The sequence below is a fragment of the Lepisma saccharinum genome, chromosome 3, assembly GCF_977018435.1.
Source record: "Lepisma saccharinum chromosome 3, izLepSacc3.1, whole genome shotgun sequence".
NCBI lineage: Eukaryota > Metazoa > Arthropoda > Insecta > Zygentoma > Lepismatidae > Lepisma > Lepisma saccharinum.
In genome coordinates this window covers 101,395,324-101,418,776 of record NC_139231.1, presented here as the reverse complement: position 1 = coordinate 101,418,776, position 23,453 = coordinate 101,395,324, and the positions used below count along the sequence as shown (strand labels likewise).

Genomic DNA, 23,453 nt, shown 5'->3' with positions numbered 1-23,453 from the left:
AACTTTATACAACGTTGTGTGGGTGCTGGAGCCGCTTGAACAGGTAGAAAAAATCTGTTCTCCTCCGCCGGGGATCGAACTCAGAGGTCTCGCGTGGTGGTCAGATGCCCTAAGAACTCTTTTTTTTTCTTCTTAAGGAATACTCCTATGCGGTAGTATTCCCCATCATTCGCCATTTTCTCAACTTTCACACATATAACTTTTTACTAATATTCTAGGTTTTTCTCTTTACGGACATACACAAACATCCATGTCCTAGCTGGGATTCGAACCCGGGGCCCCTGGCATTGCAGCCTGCTGTGAAAACCACTCCGCTACGGAGGTCGACAGGACTGAGCTACCACGGCTCATACATTTGGAATAGGTATTTTAATAAAAAATAAGCCCTCAAGTTACCTTGTAAGAAAGTTTCCTTGTCTTTCGCTCTTGCAAAATAGAGTGGAGAAAAATAAGAGAAATTACTCGCTCATCTAGCACCCTAACGGTGCTTCTTAGAACACAAATGCACATAACCTTTTTTGTAGAGAATTTTATGTAGATTATTTTTCATCCTAACCTCTTTTGCTGTAAAGTGCTTTCCAAGCAAGATATTTGCAAAAAAACTGATTTTGGGCACCATCCCGAGTGGTACAGGGGTGCAAAATTAATATCTTGATAAGAATCCTTTTAGGAAGATAACAAAATTTGTTCCAGCTTTCCCTGATTTTTTTCCTTATTGGATCCCAAAATCATCCCTTGTTGACTGGCCTAAGTAACGCCTTGCACATTACTCGATAATGTCAATAAATAGTGTCAAATTCGCATTTCTAACTTAGTGTTCCAGGGTAATTTTGCTTTAGCAAGTAAAATCTGCACTTCAGATGAAATCCATGTAATTATTGCCATGGATTACTAAAAAAAATGTAATTACCCCAAGCAGAAAGGGTGAGTTCTTTGAAGGAGACACCTTATTATATTCTCATTATGGCCTTAGGAATTTCTAGCTAGGGTTCTGTAATTTTCGATCTTAAGTTGTATAAGACTTTGTGTTAAATACCCAAATTTTGGGTTCTTGAAATCTTGTTCTCCAACTACAAACACTGTTTAAATACATATTTATATAATTATGACACTTGAGATTGCTAGGTTTCCATTATTTCGAAAATTTGAACCATTAACAAATATGAACAGTTTAACAGGCTATTGTATTAAAATGAAATGAATTATTACGTATTCACCAAAATATTTTGAGGGGTAATGCATCCATGGTCTAGCTGGAGGATGGAAACCTCTGTTTAAGGAGGATAAAGCTTAAAAAAACGTTACTTTCAGTAGACACGCTATCGTAATTAAATACTTCATGTGGATTACCACGATTTGGGGGAACGCATGACGAGATTTGGGGGGGATTGCACCATTGGGCTTGGGGGGGATGGGCACCCCTGGTGATTTCTAGTGAGTTCTTGTCTCATTATCTTTTTTGTGTCCTGTAAATAGGCAGTGTGAGAAGTGTCTGAGTGGTTTTAGTTGATTTTATCTTGTGAATACTCTAAAAATGTCTAATACAGATAAATTAATCAGCGAGTGGCTGGAAGAAGCCACAGACGACCAGGTGGATTTACAGTTCCCTTCTGATTTGGAATACTCTGGTGACTCAGATGTCCACCAAGCAGAAAATAGTTACCATGATAGTGCTTCTGAAAGTATCAGCAGAGGACAAGGAAGACCAGGATAAAGATTTAGAATATCTTAGGGTGCAGTATCTTGGAAAAGATAAAGTTACGCTGTGGAACGTTCATCCCCCATCACAACATCGGTGTAGAAGGAGGAGGAATGTAGTTCTTCATCTACCTGGAGTCCGTGGTGTTGCAAAAAATGCTGAAACTATTCACGAAGTTTTCCAGCTTTTCTTCCCTGATCAACTTATTTAAGAAATGACGCAATACACTAATGCAAAGCTGAAACTTTTCAGAGAAAATTACAGCAGAGAGAGATGTTTTGGCATGGTCGGCGTCAGAAAATTTTGACCAGGTGGGCAGGATCCATGTATTGATAAATTAGGGTGGGCATCATAGGCACCGACTTTGGGGCCAAGGCACTTTCTGCCCCCCCCCCCCTTTCCCACCAAAGTCACGTAAGGACACATTTTTATGTATATTTACATATATAAAGTATTGTTTATGCCTATCTTGCCCCCCAAAATTTATCTTAAGTTGGCACCTCTGGTGGGCAGATACAAAGTATAGATGAGTTTCACAAACATGCATTCTCTCTCTCCCTCCACCCCTTCCCTTCTCCCCTGACTTCCTTTGTATTTCTTTCCCCATTTCTTTTTGCTGGTGTACATTTTCTTATTTATCCTGTACTTACCTTTGTACTCTGCTTGAGTTCCCCCTTCTCTCTCTCTCTTTCTCGCAAACACATGTGCTTGCCTATAATCCTTTCATAAATTCTTCTAATCAATTTCTCATCTGAATTCTCTCTAATCACTCCACTCTAGATAAAGGTGGCGAAGGGGCTCGATGCAGTCATCTATTGAAAAACACTTTGCAGGTTTTGGTCCAGGCCCTTAGCTAGGATTTTATTTCGAAAGGGAGAAGAGGGGGCTAATCCTTTTTCAGCAGCCACCATCTAAAATCGAAAACATTTGGAGAGTAGAAGCCCTGAAGATGAATTCCTCACTATATTACAACAGACGTTGATCCTGCTAAGGAAGTAAAATTAATTACCACTATACACTATTTATATTAGATATTTCTAGGATTTCAGCCTTCTTAGCGCTTCCCCTGGGTACGTGCCTGTCTTGACCCCTCAGATATCTGCTGCTGCTCAGGTTTCCCCCTCTCTATTATTTCTTCTGTCTTTCCTGTGTCAGTCTTGCTTGATATAATCTCTCTACTTCTCTCTCATTTGGGTGCCCCTTCTTTTCATTGTATTTGCCTATCCATGCTTTCAATTGTTCACTGTGTACTTCAGTTTGTGTAGTGGATATATTATAGTCTTATCCCTTTAAGTTAAGAAGTAATTTACCACACACTACTTTATTAGGTTTGATCGATTGAATTTAAATTTTGGGTGCGTCAGCACTTAGGCTATTTTGCATTCATCATATGATACAGGGTCCAGCCCCTTACCTTATCTAAAATATAACTAATAACACAACTGTAATGTCAGAGACTAAAATATTCTGAATTCAGTTAAAAGCTGAGGCTGTAAAGGGGCATTCAGTACCAGGGATGGCAACAGGGGTGGGCACAGGTTGGCAAGTGCCCACCCGATTGCCCACCCAATCAAATTCAATACATATATACAATTAAGAAATGTAAATGGTTCTTTAAGTATAGGCTGGTTCTCACTCCATAAATATTTTACTTGTGAATATTGTCGATACTTGAAAGTTCACTAGCTTCATTCCATACCAAGCTTTGATGTCATTTGGCAAAACTTTTGTCTAGTAAGTTTACGAAAATTTGAGCAAATATCCTGTTGACTGAAATCAATTTAAGCTTTTCTTTCTTGATTTTGTCATTGGAAAGCTAAAGGTACTATCAGAACTTTTTCTAAAATGTGATCTAATGAACACTGCTATGATTAGAAGCAATCACCAGGCTTAGTAAGTTTTGTGGGATACTCACAATTATAAGGTTTCTGATCAAGAGTTAATCAGAACTTATGAGGATTTGGAGGGTTGCAGCACCCAGCCTTCAAAGGGGAAAAATTGCTTCAAAAGAAGCCATATATTGAAGAAAAAAAGATATTTGGAATGTAGAAAAATATTAAAAAATATAACTAACCATCTGATATGACTTGGGCTAAAGGTTATAGACTAACTGAAACTGTGCATAGATGGGAGTGAGTTCTTGATGTTGTCAGCACCAACCCTCCACATAAATTTCGGCCTGGGTATGATCAAAGTAATAAACAATAAAAAAAATAAAACATCATCTTCGCCTTGCTTCCTCCAGATACGCACAAAATTATATCGACCTTTTTAATTGGGTCCACACTACAATTACCAGGAAAGAAGACATGCTGAATTTTATGTTTGATGGATTAATTTTTTTAAAAAATACTTGGCTTTTCTTCACTTTTGGCTAATCGCAATGATGATATGATGAATGGACACTCACAAAAACACCCATGCTCAGACCGGGATTCGAACCCGGGACCCCTGCATCATAGCACACTGCGATAACCATGCCGTGGGTAATTTGATGTGCCACTTTCTTTATTCTATCACATTTTTTACATAGCTGTCATCTTCAAATAATGCAATATATCTAAAGTAACAATTTTTAATTTGTTCTACTTAATAACAATTGATTGATTTGCTTTATTTTACTTCGCTTTTTGTGCCACTTTTGGCTAATTCGCAAAGATGGGGATGAGTGATGATATGATTAAATTGATGAGTAGACACTCACAAACATCCATCCATACCCAAGCCAGGATTCAAACCTGGCACCCCTGGTGTCATAGTGCGGTGCTAACCACTCTGCCACGGGGGCCGGTTACTTAATAACGAGTATTCACAATCACTACCATACCGAGGTGACCAAATTTTGATGTAACAGTTTTGTAGGTTTGGAAAAATCTATAGAATTCCTGAACTGATATACATAATTAGTGGCTGGCACTATTTACAAGTTCTCTTTCAACATATAAATTTTTACTATCAGTTTTGCAGTTCTTATGATTGACTTGCATTTCAAAAAAGAGGAAGAAAGGGGTGGAAAGAAAGCTTGATTCGAAAGTCTGAGAGACCTATAATAAGGCAGCCAAATTAAAGAAAAAAATTGCAAATAATTCACTAGTGATTTTTTCTTTTAAGTCCACATGCTCAAATAGGCTAATTGTCACTATAAACTGCAGTCTTAACGAGTGTGCATTGGCCTTCCACTGGGAATCGAAGCCAGGACCACTTATTTATAAGGCGAGAGCGTTATGCGATCGGAGAGACGATATACATAAAGAAATCCATCAACCGTATCATTTTATCGTAACATAAGATGCGGCCATCTAACAGCGTAACATAAGATGCGGCCATCTAACAGGTGGATTACACTATTATTATGATTGACCCATGGATGTCCGCAGAATTTTTTCCAAGGAGGGGCAAGCATGGTAATTTGTTCTGGGGGAGCAAACAAGACATATTTCCCCCCTTACTAGTGCTGCCCCCTCAATGAAACACTGATTAAAATTGAAGCTCTCTTGTTCCAATAATTAACATAAATTACTGTGAATGAAATGCAACATGTGTGTAATGAATATGTTTATGGTAAGATCCATTTTCCATGGGGGCATCCCCTTTGTCACCTCTCCCCCTTCCGGATGCCCATGGATTGGCCTGAGATTTAAACTATTTCTTTCATGCAGGGACCAAAATATTTGACACTTGTATAAAGCAATGTTGTTGTTAGCGGAGTTATCTGCTTTGATAAAAAATGAAACATTGTGGAATTGAAATTACTACCTCAATTTTCGAAGTGCAATGAACTGTTGATACTCTATTTGTGGAAAGTAATCAAGACTGATTTGACTCACTCGTTATTATATTTCAAGTCAATTTTCTGCTAGTTTTGACCATTGGTGACAGTGAGGTTTCAATTTCAATTTCAATTTCAATTTTCCTTTATTAAAGGGCGAGGTTCAGCCTGTGGCTGTTCTACCACCTAACCCCGATGGATACATATACATACTAAATACATTCTACCTACTAAATGTTTGTACAATAACAAACAAGGAAGAAAAAGAGAAACATAAAGAAGACACAAAAAGAACAAATACAAAATTGAGAACAAAATCTCGTCAACACATTAAAAATAATAATAAGAAGAAGAAGATTGAAAACAAATACACAAGGATACACAAATTAATTGACACAATTGTGCTTGGTGTGATATGGTTAAGAATAATACAAATTAATATTAATGTTATGTGTAAAAAACATATAAATGTTCTTAATATGCGAGAAAGGACAAAATATTGTTAAGGGTTGGCAACATGTAAGGGGAAAAGTAAACAAGCAAAAAAAAAAAAAAAATGAAGATGAAAATACTTGTTATTAGGAAGTTGGTTCAGATATGCGAGCTATTATTCGTGAGTGCTGGAACACAGATATTGTTCATTTAACAATAGAGTTTTTAGATTGTCTTTGAATTTGTTGCGATTAGTGAGTGACGTCATGGAAGGAGGAAGTTCATTCCACGCTCTTGCAGCTGAATACGTAAATGATGATTCGAAAAGCACTAGTGTGTGCTTTGGAAGTTCAAGTTTCGATTTTCCCCTTGTTTTGTAATCATGTATTTCCCTTCTGAATTTTAATTTCTGGAATAGGCTTCTAGGTGTTTTGGTTTGTAGAAGATTATGAATAAAACAACACAGATGCAATTTTCGGCGTCTGGTCATGTTCAACATTTTGTTTGCGTTTAGGGTTGGAAGGATATGATCGTATTTTCTTATATGGTACACGAAACGGAAACATGAATTTTGGACTTTCTGGATTTTGATTTTGTTTTGAACGGATAGATTTGGTCCGAAAATTACGTCGCAGTAGTCCAGTAAAGGAAAGATAAGTGATTGGATTAGTCTAATTTTAATATCTGTTTTTAGGCATTCTTTAAAGCTGTACAGCGATCTTAGCACGGCGTAAGCTTTTTTAATTTGTTCTTGTACATGAATATCCCAGTTAAGGTGTTCATCGAAAATGACGCCTAGATTTTCCACATTTGTTGAATAAGGGATTATAGATGTGTCTAGTTTGATGCATATCTCGTTAGGATTTATCAGAGAGAGACTGGTAATCAGACGAACCTCATGAAGGGACGAACACAAACAAGCACGGAGACACAAAACACCAAAAGGAATATCTTGACTGCGGTTACAGGCACCAGATACTCATTTGCCTACTAGAATACAGTTTCCAGGGTGTACTATTCAGGAGGGGGGTTGACATTTGAGTGTGTTCGAAAAGGTCACACTTACAGCACAAATAATCTGTGAAAAAGATACAAATTACTGGATACGATGATTATGCTTGATGAATTCCTTGCTTTCAAATCACTTTCACCTTAATTGATCAATATAAAGCTTCTGCCTACCCGGTCGAAAATTTCTGGCACCACCCCTGCTCAGTACAAACAGGGATAAAACACAGGATAACATACACACAGTCCTACGAGGATTATACTGGCCGTAGATCCAGACGTCAGAGTCTTGTTAGTCTGCAAAATGCAGTGCAGGATGTACTATGTGGAAGTGAGATTGACAATTAGGTGTACTATGTGGAAGGGTCACTCCTTACACCCCTACTTCATTGAGTGAACGTACAAGTAACAATAGGGCTGTACTGTTTAAACATGCGAAAGTTTTGAAACTTATGCAAGAAATTCTTTACCAATGTAAAAGGCAGCGAAAATTATTAGGTTACAAGAAGTATTTATATTTGTGAAACCAGCTCCGCCCTTAGGAGAGGGTCAAGGATTCACGCTAAATGAAGGGAAGCCACCTAGCAGCAAAAATATTTGAAATGTAATTTTAGCATACAGTTGTTCTGATTGCACTTTAAACTGTAGGTCATCCCCATTACTTGAAACAAAATTAAAAAAAACTCAAATGTAATTTTAGCATTTTAGATTTGGAAAGCAAGCTATGTCAAAATTCGACTTTAACAGTTGCGCAGGTTTCAGCTGCCCTCCTTTATTTTCCACTATTAAGGCCCCCTTACAAAACTAATTACCTTGTTTTTCTTCTTTCGAAAGAAGAATTATACATTCAAGGATGGCGACAGAAGGTGTAAACATCGACAACAGTGAGGATTTTTCTTTGTTTTATCCATAATTCAAATGAATTATCTTCAATATGAAGTTTAGTTTTAATATTGTGAGTTTTTAACTGGAAAGAGTGCTGCTGCTTCCTGGGTGAGGGTCAATGAATGATCTTTTTACTTGGCTCAAGGGGGTTTTACAAATTGATAAGTGTACTTTGCATTTAATTAATGTCTTATTGTGATTTTTTTTTATACACAAGGAATGCACAATATTTGTTCATTTTGCATTAAACTTTCCCAGCATAAAAACAAGAATTTTCATGCAAGATATAACAGAAAAATGGTAAAAAGTAAAGGAATGTCGAAAAATCGATGCCATTACGGAAGTGATCACTTACTGAAGTAAATCTTCATCTGGTCAAGGCAGAGAAAGAGATTTCTCGATAGGGTTTAATAAAAATATGCATTTGGGAAAACAAACACTTTTATATACTGTAATGTGGAAAGTAATTTAGACTAAAAAGAATATGCAATTTGATCATGGTAGTAGCTACGTAGCAATCCTTCTCTTGTTCATAGCGCTTTAAAACCATTGGAAAAAAAATCATGTATGTACCATTACGAGGGTCACTATTTATATTTTGAGCCTTGGCAACACTGATTGAAGTTAGGCGCGATTTGACGTTTGCACGGAATCGTCTTGCATTATTGACCATAACATACTTCAAATGTTTTGTAAATAGCTTCATTTGTGTTGTTTATGTTGCCTTGGAGATTGCGCGACAACAATAAAATGGAATTAACTCGTGAACATTTTCGTGCGATGATTTTTTACGATTTTCGACGTGGATTATCAAGACAAGAGTGCATCGATCAACTTACTTCCACATTTGGCGATGAAGCCCCATCATTTGCCACTGTGAAACGCTGGTATAACGAATTTAATCGTGGCCGCCATTCGCTCACCGACGAGATTCGCGAAGGTCGTCCAAAATCAGTTGTTGTTCAAGAAAACATTGATGCTGTGCAAAACCTAATACTGCAAGATCGTCATGTGACATACTGTGAGATTGAGGCAACCATAGGCATTAGTTCCACCATGTTTTTTTTTTTTCAGGAAAACTGGTCATGTGGCAACTGTGCCTTTAGAGGAACGTAGAACGGTCAACTCTGAATGGTACACAACAATTTGTTTGCCAGAGGTCTTCGGTCAAATACGGAAAACAAACAAATGCCATCGGATCATTCTACATCAAGACAATGCCAGCTGTCACACATCTCGTCTAACAACCGACTTTATGAACAGTCAAAAAATCGAATTGATGGGTCATCCGCCGTACAGTCCTGATTTGGCACCCAATGACTTCTTCTTGTTCCCGAATGACAAGAATAAATTGCATGGACAACGATTTTCGTCGGCGGAAGACGCCATTGATGCGTTCAAAAACCATATTATGTAGGTGTCTCAAGAAGATTGGAAAAACTGCTTTGACAAATGGTTCGAACGAATGCAAAAGTGTATTGACCATAAAGGAGAATACTTCGAAAAACAATAAATTAGTTTTCAATGCCAAATTCCTGTTTTTTCATTGTTAGGCTCAAAATATAAATAGTGACCCTCGTATCAGCATAGGTGTCGACTTTAGGGGGGCAAAGCCCTTTCTACCCTCCAAATTTCTCAAGAAGTAGGCTATGCTATGTACATTTCATATAAAATAAAACATAGTGTTGTCAATCTTGCTCCCTCCCCCAAATATATATACACTGCTCTCCATAAATTAAGCAACAAATGGTGATCATCCAATAGAATCAAACACAAGGCCGGAGGGTGTACATATTTTATTTGTAACGAAAGAAACAAGTGTCCCACGCCTTACAGAACAGAAGAAACACAAAACAAGGTACACTCGTGGGCAAAAGAAATGAAATGTACACATGGAGCATCACAGGTGGTAAACGTTGGAGATGGAAAGTGACCGTTGTCTGACACTAATAAGGGATATGATCACCGCGCGCAGCAATGCACGCCTCACAATGCCGCCGCATGCTGCCAATAAGGTTGTCCACCAACTCATTGGGTATGAGAGTCCATTGTTGGGAGAGAGACAGTTGAAGGTCTTGGAGTGTTTGTGGAGGGGGCACAAGGCCAGCGAGACGTCTCCCCAGAGCATCCCACATGTGTTCAATGGGGTTAAGGTCTGGGGAACGGGATGGCCATACCATGCATTGAATATGGTGTTCGTCCAAGAACCGATCGACTAGTCCTGCCCTATGGGGACGGGCATTATCGTCCTGCAGAATGAAGCCCGGACCTCGTTCTCATGTGAAGGGTTCCACATAACGTGCAAGGACCTCATCCCTATAGCGCTGACCTGTCATGGTGCCACGTGGGAGGATATAAAGGTCAGTACGTCCACCAATAGAAATGCCACCCCATCCAAGCACACCTCCACCACCATATCTGTCCCTTTCAACAATATTGGAGGGATGGTAACGAGTTCCTGCCTCTCTCCAGACCAATCGGTGTCGTGAATCACTGTCCAGTGAGAACCTGGACTCATCAGTGAAGAGAACGGACCGCCACTAGCCCAGTGTCAAGTTCACATGTTCTTGTGCCCAACGTAAGCGGGCTGTCTTCTGACGCTGGGTGAGTGGTATACACAACACTGGTCTCCTGGCATACAACCTACCCTCGTGTAGCCGTCTGCGTACTGTACTCGTTGACATAGGCCGTCCTGTGGCAGCAATAGCCGCTGCACGCACTTGGGTAGCTGTTGCGGACCTGTTACGCCGACTTGTCAAACGGATATATCGGTCATCCCTGACCGATGTCACACGTGGTCGACCTCCACTGAACTCCGCGATGCACTTTGCGTTCTCTGGAACTTGTTCCATAACCTGCTGACAACTGAACGATCGACATTGAGCCACCTGGCCACTTCGACCTGACGCTGTCCTGCTTCTAGTCTACCGATGGCACGCCACCGTAATTCATCAGCCAAATGATGCCTGGTTGCCATATTCGACCCTTTCCGCGCACTTGACTCACCTCTGCACTCTCCAGATAGACACACACCTCTTCCGTGCACGCGCGTCTTCGACTCCAATACCTGGTACGCCAGAAATCCGTGCGAGTGCACGATGATCGTACTTTATGACTCACCTGTTTTCCCTAACGCATTTGTTGCTTTCTTTCAGCGTGCCCACCACTCTTCTTCTCTTTTCTCCAACTGTTTTCTCTTTTACCTCACATTTTCTTGTTGTTGCTTAATTTCTGGAAGGCAGTGTATGTAGTTGCCACCCTCTGATTATTATATCATACTATCGAAATTAAACATCCATTACCCAAAATGCTGGGATAAGGAAGCCTCGAGGTTTTTTTTATACCATATGGAAGTAACGTAATTTTATTTACGCATTTGGTTGTTTTAAGATATTTGCTCCATTCTGCATGATTTTGTACTCCACACCTCGGAAAGCGAGCACTTTGGGTATAGCCAGATAAATCACTACTTCTAACCACAGAAGGATTAACTAGATCCAGAGCCGAACTGGGACTGCCAAGAGGGAGATGGCAATTTTCCCAAACAGGGTGCCTGGTTGTGAGCAGTTGGGGAGGAGGAAGGGGGGGTTGCCACCTGTGTGTTTTCAGAAGGGTATTGCCGGTGTCCCAGTCCGGCCCTGACTACATCATGCTTCAACATATTTTATAACGATTTTCCTTTTCTTACTCAGTAAAGTACAAGGGTCGTTCAAGGTTGACCAAGACTTTCGTGTATAAAATATTAATAAATCAATGTAGCGCTGCATTACTTCGGCAGGACAGACTATGATTCCTTGCGAGTAACCATGATCCTTTGCGACACATTTGGCGCAGTAGTGTAAACAAAGATGGCCACAAGTAGTGTATCTGTTGCTGTGGAACTGCGGTGAATAATGAAATTTCTCGTGAAGGAGAAGGTGAAACCTGCTGAAATTTGGCATAGACTGCAAGCACAGTATGGTGAACAAACACTGTCATAGCAAGTGTACGAATGGTGTCAACAGTTCAGTGAAAGGCGGGAGTTGGTAGCAAATGAACCACACGGACACGTTTGCCCAACTGCAGTCACTCCGGTGAATATTCTGCATGTTGAGCAAGTTATCCTTGAAGACTGGCAAGTAACAGTCTGTGACATAGCGCATACAGTCAATATCAGTGTTGTACGTGGGGCCGTTCGGAAGAAAAGACCTGGAATGTTGTCGAAACATGTCATTCTTCTCCATGACAATGCCAGGCCACACACGGTCCATTTGACTCAAACAACACTGGCCAACTTGCACTGGAAGGTTTTACCACACAGTCCTTACAGTCCAGATTTAGCCCCCAGTGATTTCCACTTATTTGACTTATTTCCTGTTACTCCACTACGGAGCATAGGGCCTCAACGAAGTATCACCAACGGACTATGTTTCCAGCCATCTTCCTTATCTCGTTCCAGGTCTTTCCTGCATCCCATATTTCTTGTTCTATTGTCCTTCTCCAACTCATTCTTGGCCTTCCTCTCCTACGTTGTCCTTGTGGGATCAAGCTCAATGCTTGTCTCTCTATTGCCGATGGATCTTTCCTCAATATGTGGCCAATCCACTTCCACTTTCTTCTTTTGATCTGTATTGCCACCGGTTCCTCTTGTGTACGTTTCCATAGATCATCATTTGAGATATCTGGCCAATATATTCCCAGAAGTTTCCTTAGGCATCTATTTATGAAAGTCTGTAGGTCTTTAGCAATTTTCTTTGTTACTTTCAAAGTTTCACAACCATAAAGGACTGACTTTACATTAGTTCCAAAAATTCGCAGCTCATTTCTTATTGAAATTTCTCTGGCTTTCCAAACATTATATAGCTGAATAAATGCCACATTTGCTTTCCTAATTCTTGATCTATCATCTTCTTCTGTTCCCCCTGTATTTGTCACCAAACTCCCCAGATATGTAAACTCCTTAACCTTTTCAATATTTTCCTCATTCAATTGGAAATTTTCCATCTTTTTTCCATTTGTGCTTAATGATTTCGTCTTTGTACTATTTATCTTAAAACCAACTTTTTTCCCTTCCTTATCCAAATCTTCTAATTTCTTTTCCATATTATGGTATGTGTGAGATAGCAGACAAATATCATCTGCAAACTCTAAGTCTTCTAGCTATTGGGTGAGACTCCAATTTATACCTCTCCTTTTTCCTTCTGTTACCCTCTTCATTACTTTATCAATTACCATCAGAAATATTGTTGGTGATAAAATACATCCTTGCCTTACTCCTGAAATAACTGGTTATGGATCCCTAAGTATTCCCTCATGGACAACTTGGCATGTGGAACCATCATAGGAGTTTTTAATAAGATCAATCATATGTGCTGGAATGCCACATTCTTTTACAATTGTCCACATTTTCATTCTATTTACAGTCAAATGCTTTCTGTAAGTCCACAAATATAAGGTACAGATTAGAGAAGTATTCCATACTCTGTTCTATAATAATACGCAGTGTTTTTATCTGATCTATACAGGAACGGTTGCTTCGAAAACCTGCTTCTTCTCTCCGGATCATTTTCTCAACACATCCTTTAATTCGGTTTAAAATAATTCTACTTAGAACTCTGCTAGGAACTGAAAGTAGTGTTATGCCTCTCCAGTTATTGGAGTTGGTAATATCTCCCTTTTTAGGTATTTTTACTAGTAAACCTGTATAACGTAGTGTGAAAAACAACCAAGAAACTAGTTCCCGAGACGATGACAACATAGATGGCTGTGCAATCAGCACAGCTGCTAATTTTCTTTTGAAAGTAATGTGGCTTAGTTAGTTTTTGGAATATATTGTGTAGATTTGTTTGTCTTGAAAGGCGGTACGTGAATTGATGGAAACAGTTATATTTGTGGAGTGATTTGCAGTCACGAAATGGCATTAATTTGGAAAGAAAAGTAAAATAAAATTTATAAATAAATAGCATGTGAAGAAACTTCACAATGTGATTCTGGACATCAGGTGTTGGATTGTGTACTAGAGTTTATTTTTCTCTGTTATTAGAATATAAATAGTATCCTGAGAGATATTTCATACCGAGGCGACAAACCACAAGTGTCGCTTGGAAGCAAGCCATTGGTAATCAATGCAGCCTTTCAAACCGTAAGGACACAAGCTCTGACTAAACCGTTTCCTCAAGGAGATTTTAGATCAAAGTGACACGGGTCCTTCTGTCCAAGGCAACTTGCATACTGAAATGACACGCGACACATGTCACTTGGAAATGAGCCAATCAAGAGCAACATTTCACATTGTAGCAGCATAATGGGCAGCACAGGCTAGCATTCGGTTGGTGAAATCTTCAAACGATAAGTGTCGTTCAAGGGTGACCAAGACTTTCGTGCATAAAATATTAATGTAGCGCTGCATTAATTTGGCAGGACAGACTATGATTCCTTGCGAGTAACCATGATCCTTTGCGACACATTTGGCGCAGTAGTGTAAACAAAGATGGCCGCAAGTAGTGTATCTGTTGCTGTGGAACTGCGGTGTATAATGAAATTTCTTGTGAAGATGAAGGTGAAACCTGCTGAAATTTGGCATAGGCTGCAAGCACAGTATGGTGAACAAACACTGTCATAGCAAGAGTGTACGAATGGTGTCAACAGTTCAGTGAAGGGCGGGAGTTGGTAGCAAATGAACCACACGGACATGTTTGCCCAACTGTAGTCACTTCGGTTAATATCGTGCGTGTTGAGCAAGTTATCCTTGAAGACTGGCGAGTAACAGTCTGTGACATAGCGCATACAGTCAATATCAGTGTTGTACGTGGGGTGGTTCGGAAGAAAAGACCTGGAATGTTGTCAAAACATGTCACTCTTCTCCATGACAATGCCAGGCCACACACGGCCCATTTGACTCAAACAACACTGGCCAACTTGCACTGGAAGGTTTTACCACACAGTCCTTACAGTCCAGATTTAGCCCCCAGTGATTTCCACTTGTTTGGGGCTCTTAAAGAGCATTTGGGCAGGATGCACTTCCAGACAGATGAGGAACTCAAGAACGCTGTCCCGCAGTGGTTACGACACCAACCTACTTCTTTCTACGCCAAAGGCATCAAGGAACTTCCACAACAATGGCAACGGTGTCTGGATGTTCAGGGGGATAACTTTGAAAAACTGACATAGTTTGGTGCTTCTATGTATGTATATTTCCTGTCTAGAAATAAATGTCTTGGTCAACCTTGAACGACCCTTGTAAAATAAATCCAAAAGCAGTGAATGAGCGAAACTTCTTACGAGATAATTTGTGACACTTTCTAGCATGGACAATAGATAAGATAGCACGGAGTTAAGACAAGAAGTTAATATTTCTTATTGAAGCAATCATATTTTCCTAAACGTCTTGAATTTGTTGGGGTGGGCAGAGGAATTTTTGGGTGGGTGCTGGCCCACCCTTGCCCCATCCCTGTGCTTTGGATACAAATCCAGATGAGATTCGAGCTGTGATAGGTCTTCTCACCAGCGTGTTGAGGATTTGTGGAGCACAGATGGAACTGCGCCAGAGTTCTTCAGGACAGTTTTGAGCTACAGACAACTTTTGTTAGTGCTAAGAGCTCTTCGCTTCGATGATGCTAGGACAAGAGAAGCTATGAAAGCCCTGTGCAAGTTTGCACCTATAAGAAAAGTTTTCGATGACTTCGTACAATGATGTGTTCATTACTATAGAGTTGGGCAATATGTCACTGTTGATGAAATGTTAGTCATATTCCGTGAAAAAATGTAGTTTTCGGCAATACATGCCTAAAAAACCTGAGAAATATGGACTCAAAATTTTTGCAATGCTAGACACAAGGATGTATTATACTTCAAAAATAGAAGTGTTTGTTAGTAAACATAAACAGCCAGATGGACTATTTTCTGTTGGCACAAGTGCAGAAAGTATTGTGGGTAGACTAGTAGAGTCTATCAAGGGCTCACGAAGAAATGTGACCATGGACAATTGGTTTTCTTCAGTGTCTCTGGTAAAGAAACTTGTTCCTACTCATAATTTGACAGTCGTTGGGACAATCAGAAAGAATAAGACTGAGCTGCCTCCTTAAATAGTAAACACCAAGAATCGTCCAGTGAACAGTAGTCTCATTGCTTTTGGTGAAGATAGTATGGTTGTTTCCTATGTCCCAAGAAAGAACAGGAACATCATCCTCATTTTCAGCATGCATGATTTGGATGAGATAGATCAAGCTATGGGTGACAAGAAAACCAGAGATCATCACCACGTAAAACAACACAAAAAGCGGCATAGACGTTGTAGACCAATTGAAGGCACAATACATCGTTGCTAGAATTTGCTGCCGGTGACCATTGAGAATCTTCTTTACTCTCCTGGACGTAGGTGCTATAAACGGACAAATCATCTACAAACTGAATACAAATGAGAAGATGTCATGAATCAAGTTCTTGAAATCTTTGGCGTTTGAGCTAACGAGTAACCATTTGCATGTGAGACTTGCCATCACAAGCATACCCAATGATCTGAAGATGAAGATAAGGCAGATTCTCCAGCTTCCTGAACCAGTCCACCAACCAAACCAGAACAACAAGTGAATCACATGTGCTCTCTGACCCAAAAAGAAGAATAGGAAAACAACTGCTAGTTCCACCAAATGCACAGAGGCAATATGTATGTGGTGAACACACTGTCACAGTCTGCGGTAACTGCATAGTGTAATGTCTAGTAAGAGCAGATTAGCTTCAGGATTAAAGTTATTTTCAACAATGTAACTTTTCTTCATGTGTGTTTAAATTCTGAAAACAAATTAACATGTTGAAACAAAAATGTAATAAATATGTAGAATATAACAAACAGATGACTAGATTAATAAAAAGTTAATACATGTATTAATGAGAAAATAATATAAAAAGATCTAGAAATACAAAAAAACAAAGAATACTGAAAGTGGTTGTCTGTACCGAAATAGTGGCTGATGGTGTGACTCGAGTGAGCGTGACCTATCGTAGGTGAAAAAGTTCCAAATAATATTCAAAATATGTATTTTGGCTGACATAATTCATGTGGTTTTTGTTTGTTTTGAGGAACTGGCTGACTGGTCTTGCATCATCATGCATATAACCAGGCAAAAAAGTCCAGCTCCACGTTTACTCATTTTTCTCTTATGGTTGTCAGCCAGTTTGTTGGACAATGCATTCAGCGTTCAATGGACAATTTGCCAGGCAATGCTTTATGTGCATACCACTGCTTTTATATATATATATATTTTCCACCAATTTGAATTTCCAGGTCATCATATTGGATGTTCTAGTTTCTAATTCCATTTTTCTACATGGTAATAATTCATGTGTTTCCTTGGGAAATGTCCCACCCTTCTTCCTTCTCCCAGATATACACCAAACTCTCTGCTTGCAGCCACCATGCGGGAAACTAACGCTCCTGAGGTATCATATGGCGAAGTATATTTGCTGGTAAAGGTACAGCCCCTAAACCACTAATAAAAGCTATGCTTTTCGGAGCTTTTCGGCTTCTCTCAAAAACAGTCGAGCCAAGCAGACAGCAGACACTACTAGCAGAAAGCATATAAGTGTTAACACAATCTCGAATTATTGAACTAAATCATTATAACTGTTCCAAATTCTATGTAAACATACGTACTTTAAAGCATTTGCATTACTTTAAGTTTCACGATTTGTAAAACATGTCAATAATGTCGACGTTCAGGTTTTTCTTTAAAGACAAATATATTGGCCCCGGCACTAGAGCGTGCTGGATTCTGCAGAACAGCTGGCTGTTGTCCACCTCACACCTCTCTCATCTGAAATTGCGATGACACGCCAGTGTTGACAACTACCAAATAATTTAGATGATATTTATTGCGAGTTTCCAAACAAACAAATACAATAAACTGATATTTTTTCGATAACACTTATGTCAAGAAAGCAATGAAACTCTCTTCTGAGACCTGCAAATAGCAAAAATGTAAAGTCCTAAATGTTATCAAACTCAAAATACTATTTTTATTAATATGATACATTGTCAAATAAATAATAAATAAAAAAAAAAAAACGGTGTATTTTCTTCCTGTTCTAATGACCTATTTTTCCAACGCTTAAGCTTCAAGTCAGTTATTTTACTCTCCCGTGAGCAATAATTTTTACAACAAAGTTGGTATCATTTTTCTGTTAGTTCGGAGCTTTTCAGAACATTTTCCATTTGTGTGGGAAGAACGAGTGGTTCAAGTGAGCGTTCTCATTTGTTTGGTGTGTTGTGAATGTACCAAAACAAACATGGATATTTCAAATTGTGTATGGGAAACTGTAAGTAATAGCAAGTATTTTATTATATCAATAATGTGACAAGAATTTTGAGCTAAGCAGCATGGCCGATGAAAGAGGAGTTTGGGGATATATAATTATTATTATTTAAAATGCCCTTTCTTTCCTAGATAAACTGGGGCAACAGGCTGTATAATTTATTTACTCCCCCACTTTCAGAGTACTGCATTGTTTGCCTTCTCCATAAGACCATGCTTCGCCACTGACTTAAATCATTGTGCACTTCACACTGTTGATTCCTAATAAATGTCCAAAATAATAATAATAAAAAAATATCATATAAACAATGATAAACTATACAAGTCTTTCATATGCTTTTAAACTTTTCCTAACCAGTTACTAATTTTGAAATTCTTTTAATTTTAAGATAATACAACAGAGGTGAGACCTGAAGTGAAATTCTTTGAGGCCGAAGGGGTAAGAGCAGCAGAAAATGGGAACTTGGAGGCAGCAGTAAACTTTTTCACCAAGGCCATTGAACAGGATCCAAAGAATCCATCATGCTACAACAACAGAGCACAGGCATACAGGCTTATAGGAAGCATACCAGGTAATTGTGGAGAGAAATTTGTGGCATCATGCTATGTGAATATTTTGAGCAATATTTTAAGATAACGCTTTTCAACTTACGAATGTCAAAATTAAGATATTCAGTAACCAAAATTGCTAGAAAGTATTTTACTCATTATTCACTACATATTTATAATAAAATAATTTTACTTTTAGACGTAATTGTTCTAAACTGTATGTATTACTCGGTAATTCACTTAATGGTTCTTTAATTGAGGCACTGTGCACGGATCAAGAAGTTGTCAGAAATAACCATTTATACTTAGATTTTTAGTTTCATTCCACTTATTTAAAGAATTAGCAATCTCAAAACATATTCCACAAGAAGCTAGAAAGCACAATAACTATGAAGCTGATAGTGATTATAATCTGATAATGGTTACATTAATTAATTTGATAAATGATTTTTATCGATCTGATATTGCTATCCTGTGACTTGATGAACAAGATTCTCTGGGGTTAATGACCACCTCACCTGGTCAATAGCCTGAGAGAACCTGCTCATCATATAATTTCTAAAATTCTGCCTTTTTTAGTGCCAAATACTAATGTAAATGTAAATGTAAATTCCCCATATCAGGGGCGGTGCCAGAAATTTTCGACCGGCTGGGCAGAAGCTGTATATTGATAGATTAGGGTGGGCAGGTATAAATGTAAGGCCATATATATATATATATATATGCATATAAGACACATATATGTACGACATACATGCATATGTATCCCCTTCTCTCTTACACTCCCGATTTACCTTCACTTCTTTTCCCTCTCCTTTTCATTTTTTCCGTTTTACTCCCTAATGCCTTCTTATAGCTTTCTTTCTCAGCTTGTTACCTCTTTCTCCATTTCACTTTCTCAAGTTCCATTCTTCAAATGTTTCTCTTGACTGCCATGCACACACACATCACATGTATGTGTGTGTGTGTGTGTGTGTTTGGTGTCTTTCCTCTTACTTTTCTAATCTATTCTCGCATCTTGATCCACTTTTCTATCTCCGATGAACACAATTATTTCAAGGTAAGTGTTTGTGTGTGCGCAGCCATACATTCTAATCACATTCTTTCCTTCATGTCAATGGAGCGAAATAAATGTGAATTGGTTGCATCATATTTTGTCCTTCAAGTGCAAAATTACAAGGCACATATACCTACTCCACTTTATATATTAGGCGACAGTGATAGAAATTGTGATGGTAGACAATGGTGAAGGATTAAATTACTTTTTCGTAATTTAAATGCATGTTCCTGATCATATTATTTTCATCATATGAGTTTTTGACTGAAACTTGGTGGTTAATGATCACTTTTCCCGCTCCTCCTAATTGCCGCCACTGGATATTTGGATAAAAAATTAATGTCTTATTGGGAATGTAAACACACACACACACGGAAAAACAAATATTCTGCATAAAGTATCCCCAGGTTTATGAAAGGCTATTTTGACAAAATATCATCCAAAGCTAATAATCAAGTAACATTGAAAAATCTGTTAGCTAAGTTGTTATTCGTTTCCCGAAGTAAGTCTTCGTTACTCATGCGGGAGAAGTGATACACGTATGGTTAGATGAACACATGCACTGAGATAACAAATAGTTTGCATTTTGAGGAATGTGATTTTGGACACAAGGAATTCATCGAAATTGATCACTATACCCGGTAATTCATCTCTTTTTCACAGACGACTTGGGGTGTATGCGTGACCTTTTCGAAAGCGCTCAAATGTCAACCTCTATCCTGCACAGTATACCCTGGAAACTTTAATTTTGCAGGCGAACCACAGTCAAAATAATAATTTGTGTGTGTGTGTGGGGGGGGGGGGGGGGGTTGTATTTTTAATGTCTGCGTGTAAATGTTTTCCCTCCTTCGTCACTTTCATCTAATCACAGCCAAAATTAGCAGGAAAGTGAATTCTCGTAGAACAAATCAGTCGAATCAGCAACAACTTATTCTTCCAAAAGTGGAGTTTCATTAGTTCATACCACTTCGAAAGTTGAGGATGTAGTTTCAATTTCACAGTGTTTCATTGTTGGATCAAGGCAGCTAACACCGTGGAACAATAACGTTGTTTTCCGAAAGTCCCAAATATTTGTCTCTGGCAATACACCCACCTCAATGAACACATCTTTTATGGTGATAATATAACACATTCCCTGTGAGTTCTTTCTCTATTTTTTTTCTCCAATGGCATAATGTTGTCGCCTTATAATGAAGAGGTTCTGGTTTCTACTGCCCCCTCCCCTGGTGGAAGCACAATGCACACTGGTCCGGACTCCACTTTAAACTGTAGGTTTAGTCCCGATTAGCTATCTGAGCATAAAATTCGACTTGAAAACAAATGAACAAAATTTTCTTATGGATACTTCGTGACATACCTTCTCTTCTTTACTTCATCTGCATCTACAGATTCTGTTGACCTTTTCGGCTAAACCTCTGATGCTTCTAAAGTTTAAACCATTCTCATCGTGATTGATTAGTTCTCTGACGCCCTCAAAACAAAGCCTTCCAACCCCTTCTTCTTTTACGAGTAATTCTACGTAAGTTAATCACAAGAAAGATCGCATGATTACGTAACTGATAGGCAAAATTTATGTGTAGAACTAGGATTTCTAAATAGAATTAGCCACCCATTATCAATTCAATATTTCTGTTGCTTTTTCCAAACCTACATAATTGATTGATTGATTTAGTTTATTTTACTTCGCGTTTTGTGCCTCTTGGCTAATTTGCGAAGATAGGGATGAGTGATGAAATTGATGAATGGGCATTCACAAACAACCAAGCCCGAGCGGGATTCGAACCCGGGACCCTTGGCATCGCAGCGCGATGTGCTAACCACACGGCCACTGGGCCAAAAACCACATAACTGTTACATCAAAATTAATATACCTCGGTATTGTAGTGGATATTGTGATTGCTTCTTATCAATATTTATTAGTAGATATTTGAAAATAACAGGTATGTAAAATAAAAACATACATATAAAAATTGTAATGAAATAAAGAAAGTGACCCTTCTGGGATTTCAATGTAGACCTAATTAAAAAGTCAAAATAATTTATTGTGTTGCTGGAGGAAACAACGCTGAGGTTTTTGTTTCTTTATTTAGAAATCATTTTAATCATATGCAGGCCGGGATTTATATATGTGAAGATCCGGAGTTTACAACACCAAGATCCCACCCCAATCCCCTCCACAGTTTCAGTTATGACCTTTCGCCAAGCTACATGAGGTGTTTAGTTATTTCTTCATTTTTCATCACATCCAAAGTACCTAATTTTTTTCTTTATGTGGTACTTTTCAAAGCAGTTTTTTCCCCAGTGAAGGCCCGGAGCTGCAGCTGTCAAGCTCACCCTAAATCCTGATCTAATTTTGACCATACCCTGCATAATTTTGCACCTCCTAAGCCCACTAGCTGCTTCTAATCATAGAAGTATTCAATTGGTCACAGTTTTCTTGTTTCAAGATCTCTAGTAATTCCTTTTGCTTTCTAATGACAAAGTTAAATGAGCTTTTTATGTGAACATTTCTAGTATAGATAATATTCATTAGTAAAATATACATCTAATGAACACCAGAATACACTTATTTATTGCAAAATTCACATATCTTTAAGTATATGTACTTAGTGAATTTGATTGGGTGGGCACAGAAATTTTTGGGTGGGTGCTTGCCCACCCCTGTCGCCATCCCTGCCCCATATATTTTTTCATAAAAATAAATTTTTAAGATTCTATTTCTAAGGGACTTCTGTCCCCAATGAGAATTGAAGGGCTTGGGTGTAAAACATGGTAAGTGACATTTTGTTCATTTTTGAGTTACAAATTAAAATGTGCCATCCTTCAATTTTCAAGTGAAATTGCCATGCCATACAATTTGTGATGGACTCAGTAGAGCCTTCTGAAATTAGTAAACACAACACAAAAACAATTTATCTACAGTATAGCTTCTAATAACCTTTTTTCTTAATGAACTCTGAAATAACCAAAATGTCACAATACCATGTTTTACACCCAAGGTCATAAATTATTTTGCCATATAATTGAGCAAGGTCGGTAGTTTCCAGCTAAACATCAATGAACATTTTTTTTTTATCACTGCACACAAATAGCAATGTAGTGAAATATGATTCATTTTCTTACATATGAAGAAGCCCTTAATGACTTGCACAATGCCTTGCTCTTGAGTGAAGGCAAAGGATACGCGGCTCGTCAAGCCTTCTGTCAACGTGGCCTTATTTATCGAAAGGAAGGGAAAGAGGATGAGGCAAGAATGGACTTTGAAGCAGCTGCGAAGTTAGGAAGTGAATTTGCTAAAGCTCAAGTATGTAATATTTTATTTACACATTTTTCAGTGGTTGAATTGTGCAGTATAATAGTATAAGTTTCCTGCATGCAATATGATGCCTTCATTTTTGACACGAATTTTTCAACATGGTAATAATATAAAATTTATATACTCACAAAGGTAGGTAATTATACACAAGACAGAGACTTAAGTTGAAACACAAACAAAACGTAAATAACATAAATGAATCTAACTTATTAATAGGAGACAAGAGTGAAGATAAAAATTGAAGATACAGACCAGCATGGTGGGTGAATATTTTGATACATTGTCTTTTTATTTCCATTTTGGTTATTTTCTTTTGCTTTTCTACGTCTCTGGTTAATCATGGTCATGCGGATCAATAATGAACTTATAAGATGGATAATGGAACTAAGACATGATATACCTATAACTTCATCAGTGTTTGATCTTGAGCCCTCTGGCTTTAGTGACCA

At 38.4% G+C, this 23,453-nt stretch overlaps 2 protein-coding genes across 2 annotated transcripts in view; one reads left to right on the top strand and one right to left on the bottom strand.

Annotated features, from left to right (window-relative positions):
* Positions 1-23,453, bottom strand: part of Ubr1 (Ubr1 ubiquitin ligase) — a 134,732-nt gene that overhangs the window by 71,932 nt on the left and 39,347 nt on the right. The window lies entirely within an intron of this gene.
* On the top strand, positions 15,971-23,052 carry LOC145984865 (tetratricopeptide repeat protein 36-like). Its single transcript, XM_083118240.1, has 3 exons — positions 15,971-16,004; positions 18,472-18,654; positions 22,820-23,052. Exons 1-3 carry the CDS (start codon positions 15,971-15,973, stop codon positions 23,050-23,052), a joined length of 450 nt encoding a protein of 149 aa, XP_082974366.1.

Bases quoted from the DNA above. Each gene is read 5' to 3' on its own strand.
- LOC145984865 (XM_083118240.1), top strand. From the start codon at position 15,971: ATGCATGATTTGGATGAGATAGATCAAGCTATGG. The intron at 16,005-18,471 runs GTGACAAGAAAA...TTTAATTTTAAG, and splicing joins TGAGATAGATCAAGCTATGG to ATAATACAACAGAGGTGAGA. The intron at 18,655-22,819 runs GTAATTGTGGAG...TTACATATGAAG, and splicing joins GCTTATAGGAAGCATACCAG to AAGCCCTTAATGACTTGCAC.